At 38.5% G+C, this 10,193-nt stretch overlaps 1 protein-coding gene across 1 annotated transcript; it reads right to left on the bottom strand.

Annotated features, from left to right (window-relative positions):
* Window positions 1-1,334: 1,334 nt before the first annotated feature.
* On the bottom strand, window positions 1,335-10,011 carry METTL6 (methyltransferase 6, tRNA N3-cytidine). The gene is made up of 7 exons (XM_058813808.1): window positions 9,852-10,011; window positions 9,456-9,635; window positions 8,397-8,780; window positions 7,591-7,725; window positions 6,213-6,383; window positions 4,378-4,519; window positions 1,335-1,744 (listed from the first exon to the last, which is right to left on the bottom strand). The coding sequence occupies exons 3-7, from the start codon at window positions 8,676-8,678 to the stop codon at window positions 1,596-1,598; spliced, it is 879 nt and encodes a 292-aa protein (XP_058669791.1). The 5' UTR covers window positions 8,679-8,780; window positions 9,456-9,635; window positions 9,852-10,011; the 3' UTR covers window positions 1,335-1,595.
* Window positions 10,012-10,193: the final 182 nt, after the last annotated feature.

Here is a 10,193-nt window from a genome sequence, read left to right as displayed (position 1 = left end):
CTTTTTTTTTTTCTCAGAGGCCAAAGATTTGTGATCTGTTGCAAATTTATTTCTAACCATATCAACTGAATAAGACCTTTGGCAGCTCCAATTTGTTAAAGAAAATTTGACTGGTTAACTTTGTAACATTAAGCTTCAGGCTGGAAAATTATTATTTCTTTCATTTCATGCACAATACACCCAGTGCTAAGAGCCTGGAAAAAAAAATCATTATTATATCCTATGTCATAAACAGAGGGGAAAAGTCACCTGTGATCCACATCAGTGTATGACTGGGACATCTAACAACACACAAGTCCAGTGGAATGACAGCTTGAGTCAAGCAATCACATACTCATATATACAGCCAGAGATTGAATCCCTACTCAGAACAGGGCCACCCTCACACTCACAGGATGCTCAGGGCCTTTTTCCAAGTCTTTCCCAAGACTTTCCAAGTCTTTTTCTTCAGTCTTTTTCCAAGTATTCCCAAGAACGAAGGCTCCAAAACTTCACTGGGCCCTGCCCCAGCATTTGATCTCCCCTGAGCATTTCACTGGAATTTCCCCAGTTGCAACCTGAGTACATTACACAGGATCAGCACAGGCCATGGCACAAGGCACCGGATGCCCCTGGCCTTCCTCTGCTGCAGAGCAGCTGCTCAAAATGCAGGTTAAAGACACAGGCATGATTTTGAAACTACATCATTCAAGAGCACAGAAAAGGTCCTGCAGTGCAAAGTGCCACAGTGCAAAGAGCTGTAAGGAAAGGATGAAGTTCCTTCGAGCAGTTACATCTGCAGCAGCAACAGTACAGTGGCTTTTCGTGGCAGGAAGAGCAAAGACCAACACAACTTTCCTGGGAGTGATGGAAAAGAATTAGGACCTCTGCCCAGGAAAGAAGCAGCTGACTACACTGCATATCAAAGAAATACTCCTGACTTGCTGATTTCAGTTTCAAACAAGAAACTGACTTGCAAAACTTCAAATATTTCTGCACATTAAATGAAGAACATCTTAAATTAATTAGGGATAAATACAACCTTATCCACTAACATGCTTCTTTGAGCACGAAATTAGAAAAATTAGGACCTAATCAGATCAATTAGGATCTGCCTTAAAATATAAACATTTGTTTACACATCTAAATGCTGAGCATATTAAAAAGATACCATTATTAAAACATTGAGGCAGCTTACACTGAGACTGTTTTACTCCTGTATCTGAGAAAGTATACTCAGAAGTCCTACAAGTACTGAAAGTAAATGAAATACTATAACAAGCCTCAAAAATCACAAGTGACAGGAAACACAGGTTACTTATTTAAAAATAATTTTTAATAAAAATGGAAGTTTATTTATATGCTTTACATGATCCTCCAAGAATGTGGCACAGGTTTTATTTTAGAAGCAGGAATACAGATGCTCAACAGGTTGCCTGCATCACTTAACAGTCTTAAAATTGAATTAGAAATAGAATTCATGTTTTGTATCCTAGGATGGAAACCAACAAGAGGTACTGGATGCCAACATTTTTGGTTCACCAGAAAGATGAGCACACAGCTTATGTGCTAATTTCCATTTCAAACAAGCAATGCTGCTGCTGATCAGCAAGAACTTATGTCTCCCTGAAAGGCTTTTGAAACTTGCTTTGAAGAAAAACTCTTGGAACACGCAAGTCCTCTTTCCTATTCACAGTTTCTCGCTGCACATATTCATTGACCACTTGCTCATATCCCTCTGCCTTGAAAAGCTGAGATAAGAACTCTGAAAGAGAATTAAAAAAAAAAAAAAAAAAAAGAAGATGAAATATTATGTTTAAGCTATTTTTAAAACACCAGACAGCATTTATATAAGCATATGTTCTTGTGTGTTACTGCATGAAAATCACACAGGCCTTCAGATTTCAAGCTGTTCTATGTGGGCAGACTGCTGAATAAAAATCAATAAAGATCTCCTTTGGAAACATCAACCTAAGCAAAACAGCTTGTAAAACTAGGGCTTAAGCTAGCTACTCAGTTGAATTTCCAAAAATTGCCACATCTCTTATTTTTATTAAGCCTTGTCATTCTCATTGTGGCTGACACCAGTGCATTTTCCCTCTGTGCAGCTGACCTTCACTAGCTGAATACATCACTTACCACAAATATTTCAAAGGTATTCCAGCTGTGCAGATGCACCTCTGCTCAGGGAAGAAGAACATCCTATATTACATTCAATTGCTCAACAGAAAAGCTGACAAAAGGGCCAAGAGGATATGGTGGTACCAAGATTCCACTAAGTTGAACTGAAAGTATTTTCCATAAACAAAAAAATTTCACTCAGAGCCTATTTCCCTTAAGGAAGGCAGAAGCACCTCACAAACAGAGTGACCTGTGCAGCAGGAAGGTCTGCTCATGCTATTCACTTGTCGTGTTAATTAAAAATCATAATCTTTCCTTTCGTGCACCTCAGTTCACTTACTCAGGCAGGAATTCCACAGTAAATTTAAGTTGTTCTAAACTTGTGTTACTTGATAGAAAACAAAGACATTCAATTTTTCACTGCTCAGGGGGATTAGCTTGATGAAACAGTGATCATGTGGGTGCAGGAAGCACCACCAGAGATGGTGTGTTGAGGAAGATGAGACCACCCACTGTGGTGGCACTGCAGGATTATATCAACCCAGGCCCACCATGGCTGTAAACATGCTGTGTTCTTGTAAAATAGGCACCCACACCAATGAAATATAAATAAACAGCACTCCATTGTGAACCCATTGAAATCTTATTGTAAGGAAGTTGCATATATTTCATAATACAAAACTACAAGCATGCATTTCTCCACAAATTTAATATTATTTCAAACAGTAGAAGAATGGATTTTTTTTTTCCCCATGGAAGAAGTTTGGTGTTGCCATCTGCCATATTATAAACAAGTATCATTCAAATCACCCCATGCAGCAATAACTTGGTGTACCAAAGTAGTGCTAAAGAAATTAAAAATAGCAAGAGTTGCAACCTCTGTGGAAATGATGGGAGTCATGTTTCCAGTAACAAAAGAATTCTCAAGTATTAAGCAATGTTTATATGAAAATCTGTGAAATTAATGAGATCATAATGATTAAAAATGGGAACAGAGGTGATGTGTGAGACAGTCACAGACCAGCCCAAGGAAAAACAATTGCTGACACAAGCCATATAAAATAAATTCTCTCTTTTCTCCTTCCTTCCTCTTCCTCATCCCTACCTCAATTCTTCTTGCAAGGGAAACATACATACTAACAAGGAACTTCTCATTTAGAAAGTATTCTGAAACACAATAAAAATGAGATTTAAAATTCCACAGATAGGTCAGTCTCTTGTTTGTTCCCTTTAGCATCTATTCTCTTTGTAAGAGCTAATTGTTTAAACAGAACTAAAAATCACTCAATAAATAACAGTTCTAGAAATGCTTCAATGAACTTGTAGCACTTCATTATCTTAGATTTCATCACTGTCCTATGAAGAATAGGGGGAGCTCAGACAAGATTAATGGTTTTTATGTATCAGAAGCAATTGGTCAATATGTTATGGCATAAAATATGAATAACATTCACTTGGCTCCAAATCGGTCTCTTCAGCAGCTGTATCTTGCTTTAGGCTTAAGAACAAAGTACCCCACATAAATAAATTCACAGCTCTTGTTACACAATGCTTACAAGTGATGGGGAGAGTAGTGAGTTTAGCATGAGGAATTGGGAGTTAGAAGCTATAGCCAAGCTGTAAACCCAATTTATTGTGAGATTCTAAGCAAATTCCTTCATGTCTCTGTGCTTCAAATTCTCCACCAGTAAACTGCAGTAACTACCCTTCCTCCTAAACCATTATGAGCACTGAACAAAAACTGAATAGTGTATCACATGGAAATGGTTTTTTGCATTGTCTTCACTAAAAAACAAACCCTAGAAGACAGAGTGACCACAGGTAGTCAGTGCTATCCCAGCAGGATTTGTGCACGAGCTTCTGAGTGCCGCAGTCATGGTTCTGCTTTTAGAAGTCAATAGATCTCATCCTGCTCACCTGCACAAAGAATGATGCCAAAAGAACTGCTTACTTGCTTCATGAAGGTGATTAATTCTCCTACTGTACACTGCTCTTTTCCCCTTAGGTAACAAATCCGAATGAAATTCAGCTAATTCAGAAACTCCTGCTCTTGGAGAATTATAGCACATACAACAAGCTTATAAACAAGAAGGCGCTCCACGAAGTTCTGCCAGTCTAAATAACTGCTTCTTCCCAAAAAGAATGGTAAATGAAATAAACCACAATTTAATAGTTCATCCACATAAAATAAAACTTCCATGGGCATGTTGGCAGTTTGCTGGAGAAAGTCTGAACAGAAGATGCACAGAAAAGAAAGCACTCTACAACATGTCTTACCTTCAGTAAAAAAATATGACCTTGTCCCATCTTGTCTGACATAAAAGTTTTCCCCAAGTTTGCTGCCTGATTTAAACCTGAGCATTGCATGATCATACAGGCCGTAGTCTCGGAACAGGACACACTTGCCTGGTTTTAATACCTGTCACATAATACACACAGGCTTTAATAAGCTAAACAGATTTAGTCATATATAGGTATATTTATTTTTGTACACATGCAGACACAGGTAACTAAGACAAGGTAGACTAGCATGGTCAATACAACAGTGAGATAGATATCTATATCTATAGACAGATACACAATTTATTCCCTGTGCCACAAAAAGGTGGTGCAAAAACTGGATTGACTCTTAAAAATATTTTCCTATGAATAAAAGACTATAACTAGTTTTAGAATACCTATTTGGGTGCTGATCAGCTAAATTAGCAACTTAGCAGTTAGCAACACTCTTCAAACAGAGAGAAAAGAAGAAAATACACAGTTTAACAAAAATTCCCATCAGGGCATTTTTTCTGTTAGCTAGTATCCTGTTTGCTAGCACCTGATTTTGTTTAATGGTTAACAATAAAATTTGGAATATTGTGACATTTCTTTTCTCGTGGGTGAAAGAAACATGTTGCAATATGTTGCGAAATAAATAAGAAACCACTTTAGCAAAGTGCAAAATGAATTTTTAACATTGCTTTTTGGTAAAGAAAGGAAGCCATAAGGAGTTTAGAAATTATAAATACATGGTCATTGCCCACACTGATTTTAGATATCTAAATATTTATAAGAGCTAAGAACCAATCCTGATTTTGGAAAACAGCTGGAGCTATACAAAAAAAAACTCCTAATATTCCTTTTTCAAACTGCTGATAATAAACCAAATAATTATCAGGAAATACAAGACTTATTACACACACATATGCAATAGGAAAAAAAATGTCGATATCTCAGGAAAATTCAGAACAGTCACAGTTCAGGTTGTTTAAATCACCCTTTGGGTGGGCCTGTCCTAGTCTGCCAACTAACAAAGACAGCTTAGAGGCGTGAGTCTCTCTAGATTAATGCTGACTTCTGAACACTCCACTGTTAAATCACCACAGGTCAAATATGTTTCATAATAACAGCAACATCCTAACTGCAGGTCACTGGATCTCTGGAAGTTAATTCTGGCTCACTATCACTCACACCTTATGAACACAGACAGCTCTGCAATATATAAACATTATTCACAGCATACAGCCCAAGTCACAGCTTTAAAATCACAGAGTCAGAGTGGCCTGGGACGGAAGGGGCCTGAAAGATCACCTGGTTCCAACCCCCCTGCCATGGGCAGGGACAACTTCCACCAGATCAGGTTGCTCAGAGCCCCATCTCTCCTAGCCTTGAACCCTTCCAGAAGGAGGGCATCCACAGCCTCTCTGGGCAACCAGTTCCAGCACCTCCCTAAAGAATTTCTTCCTACCACCTAATCTAAATCTAATCTTTACTTTGAATTCACTCCCCCTTCCTTGTAACTACATGCTCTTTCTTGTAGAAATCTCTCTCCATCTCTCCTGTAGGCCCCTTTCAAGTACATTAAGGCCATATATTATGTATATTTTTGTTACGCTGATGACATGAATTAGGCCTTAATCCAAACAATCTCACAATACCAGAAGAAAAAAAAAAGGACATTGTAAAACATATTTTAGTCCTGCATACTCAGTGAACTAATGAAATACATCCATGGAATATAATATGAAAACTCACCATTGCAAGAGAGTAATTTTCTCAGATAAAAAAATATACTTTTGAGCTAAAAAGAAGGAAAGGGCTTTAAGGGCTGTAAAATCAGCTGGTTTTACCTTGTAAATGTTCCTCAGGACAAGATGCATTTTGTCAGGATGAATGGCAGAAAGCACAAATATAAGTGTGACAACATCCACAGAATCTGCTGGTATATTGTCTAGAAGATCATCTTTGGTAAGATCACACTGGAACACTTTACATCTTTCAGTACTATATAAGGCATTTTTCTAGGGAAATTAAAAGAGCAAGCTTTCACTGAAAATTAGCAGCATTTGTTGCTACAATAAAGTAAAAATCTTGTGAAATTAATCAGTAGAGAGACACAAAACAGAGTGGCAAGATAATATTAACCTCCAACCGGTGGCTACTGCTATCAGAAATGCTTTGCTGCTAACTACAGTAGTGAAACTACAATTAGAAGAATAGCCTGTTCCCACAAATTTGAAAAGGAATGTGCATTAAGACAATTCAGAAAACATACTATTTCTGTTCTACCCCTGCTTCTACTCTTTAAAGAATACATAAACTCTATTGAAAGAAATTATATATTACAGGGTGATGAAAGTAAAGCTCTTGAGCTACAGGTAGAGTGCAAACAGTTGGGGTTCCTGTCACATAATCTGCAGCTGGGCTGCCCTAGCCCACAGGTTTGCTGTGGAAAATAAAAACCCCAGTCTTGGCAAAAAAAATAAATTCAGCAAGAGCTGTGGAGGCAGATGCCCTTAAATCATCCAAAACCCAGGGCACAGGCTCAGCCCAACCTCATCTTGGTGTGCAGCCACAGCATCCCAGGGAGCTGCTGTCCTCTTCTGTTTGCCACAGGCATTTTTCTTCCCATCTTTTGCATGATAAATGCTGTCTGTGCCTTGTGGTTCTTGGTCACAATGCTTTCAGTTAACAGATATATAGAAATTTACCTGTGATTACAAACTTAATAATGGCTTTTAATGCCCAAAGCCCCCACCAACTCTGCTGCAGGGCTCCACTTTGGACTGCAGTACCCATAACTAAGTGTAAACATACCTACTCCTAATCAGGTTACAAATCCCTTTAACAATAATTCCCAGCCTTGTTTTTAAGGTTCTCCTTGGGACTCCCTCTATTAAGGGCAAGCTTCCATGACAAACAAAATTTTGCTTTTACTGCACAGTCAGCAGAGACATAGTAGTGCACCCAAAAAAAAAAACTATCTTCATAAATCATTCAAATAATATACCATAATGCTCTAATTTGACACTGAAAAGCCAAGTCTGGAGCAATGATTTGGCTTCTTACATAGGATCTCCACTGAAATGCATCAATCTCAATTTTTTTGGCAAAGCATATCCCACCCTTCCTACAAAAAGGAAGCCAAGAGAAGTCTGTTGTTACAGTCATTTGTAATATTAGAAGCTTCTAAAAAACACTAAAAGAAGTTCCAAATATCACACCAACCTTCACATACTCAACAGCTCTAGGAGAGAAATCACACGCATATGCAAAAATATTCTTATCTTCTTCTAAGAGTGGAAACAAGCAGTTCCCAACCCCGCAGCCTGCTTCCAGAATGGTCAGCTTTTGATCTGCAAACTGGGGAGGAAGCAATACAAGACAAAACATAATTTTTGTTTTCTCATCACATGAGCAGAGGCACTGTTCAACCAGTATTTTAAAAGCTATAATCAATTTTAATTATGATTCTTCAAAAAAACTAAAGTGGACAGCCACTGCATAATCTGACATTAAAACCCAGACATCCTGAATTTCCACAAAATTAGAAATCATTTTAGAACATATTAATATTTCTTCAGTCATCTATCTCTTAAGTAATCAACAGACTTGTGCTATTTCTGTCTTGTTTTTCACACAGCTGTAAGGAACAACAGATGCATCTGGCTATTCCCCTTAACTGTGTTCAGCCCTGGATGCTTTTCTCTAAAGCAGTGTACTGAAGTGCACCAGCCTGCACACAGAGAGACAAGCTGTCTACTTTAGGACTCAAAAACCAAATATTCCAGACTGCACTCTCAGCATCCAGGATGCTATGAACAGCACCCCCATCCAGTAAGGGCCAAATATAAACTGGAACTAAACTGATGCATATGATTCTGAGAAGTTGTCTTTGATATTAAGAGAAAACACACAGGGCACTGCAAACTTTACAGGTGTCAGCTCTTACCCAATGGCTTTCTTCTAAATATTATTAACTCCCCTGGAAACAATCAATCCCATCTTTCACAGCAGAATTGTACAGATCTCACCTCACGACATGCCTTTAATTCTTGAAACTCTCTGGTTGTCCAATGTCTGTCCTTGAAGAAGTTGGTGCTATTTCTTTTGTAAAACAGATCCCAGTTCTTCTGTGCCTCTTTCTCCAGTTTTAGCTGTTTGAACTCAGACACCAAAACCTGATCTTTTGCCAGTTTTTCTGCTTCTTCTGGGCTAAGGACTCGAGCACTGTGGCCTTTCTTTTGGAAAGCACCATCTTCAGTAGATGTTGGTACTATATTTAAGCAATTTGCTGACACCTTTTCTTGAAACATCCTAGATTCTTTCACACAAACATGAACACCAAAGACCCAAGGATGATTTTTTTTCTTTAGTGTATGATTCCATCACTTAATTTAGGTCAAATAAGTGAGAATCTAGAAGCAGAATTTAAAATGAGAAATAATTACAGTATGCACTTACCACAACTTTAATGATCTGTCCTACTTGATGGACTTATATGTCACCAGATTTCTCTTAATTTCAGAAAACCTTCATCTAAGCTAAGAACTCTATACAACATCATACTGATGTCAAAGTTAAAGAGGATACTTCAGAGTCTCCTGGTCTTCCCTCTGCATTCTAGAAACCCAACAAGAAAAAGCTGGTTCAGCTCTAACATTATTTTCACTAAAAGAGATTTGAGAAGGAAAGCAAGGGCTTTGATTCTCATTAACCTCACTTCTAACATTTCAGAAAAAAAAAAGGGTAACTTAAGAACAGATGACATTCGAGAGTCACATTCAAATTAATGAAACAAAGTGCATTCACATTAGCATTTCTCCTTCCTGCTCTCAGGTCTGTGAGAAAACACTGGTGAAAACAACAGCATTTATAACATGTCACCTAAGGAAGGAACAAAACCAGTACTGTGGCCAAAATGCCCAGAGCTGCCCTGTGCCAGCATTCATCCCACTGCCTCCTCTGAGGATTCACGCTGGTTTTAGCAATCACAGGTGGTTTTACTTTCAGAAGTTCACAAAAAGAGCTTCACACAGGCTGGGAAGGGAGTCAAACATTTTCTCTGATGTTAAACTGGTTCTGACACCTGCCTTGTCATAAACATGCAGATCCTGGATGATGGAACATGGCAATCAAATCCTGCATGGCCCAGTAAATCGCAGGGAAGTCCAGGCAGCAAACACACACCGCTCATGTACATCAGTGCCCGGAGCCAGGCATTGGGGTCAATTTACCAAAGAGGAAATGAGAAAACCACAATAACACACACCCTAAAACAAACAAACAAACAAACAAACAAGAGTACTACTTCACTTATGTATTTTATCATATGATAAAATACATTCTATGCCACATATCATAGATTGTATGTACATGTTATATATGATGCTATCATGATATATACGTCATGACAGAAACACAAACACAAAATACGGAAGCGTGCAAATGAAGAACTGTCAGAATTTCGTCCATTGCCACAGACACACCCTCTTTTCCTCCAAGAACAGCGCAAGAGGTTATGAAGAGGAGGCTCCTTCGAAAGGATGTCTCTTCAAGAAGAGCATATCATCAAAACAAAAAACCAAAAACTTAATCAGCCACATTTCTGCCGTATTTCTACACCCGCCTATACCCCAGGCACGCTCCATTATTCCATCACAGAAGGAGCGCACACGCAAACAAACAAACGCGAGCCGGTCCTTTCAGTGACGCCTCTGCTGCGGTGGGAAGGCAGCGCGATGATAAACTCAGTCGCAACAGCCCATGCTTAGGCTAAAGAACCTTTTAAAGGTGTTTAATCCAGAGCTAAGCCCACAAACATGTAACAC

Source organism: Ammospiza caudacuta, chromosome 1, assembly GCF_027887145.1.
Source record: "Ammospiza caudacuta isolate bAmmCau1 chromosome 1, bAmmCau1.pri, whole genome shotgun sequence".
Classification (NCBI taxonomy): Eukaryota; Metazoa; Chordata; class Aves; order Passeriformes; family Passerellidae; genus Ammospiza; species Ammospiza caudacuta.
Note: the sequence above shows the minus strand (reverse complement) of the source record. Positions and strands in the feature narration are given on the sequence as shown.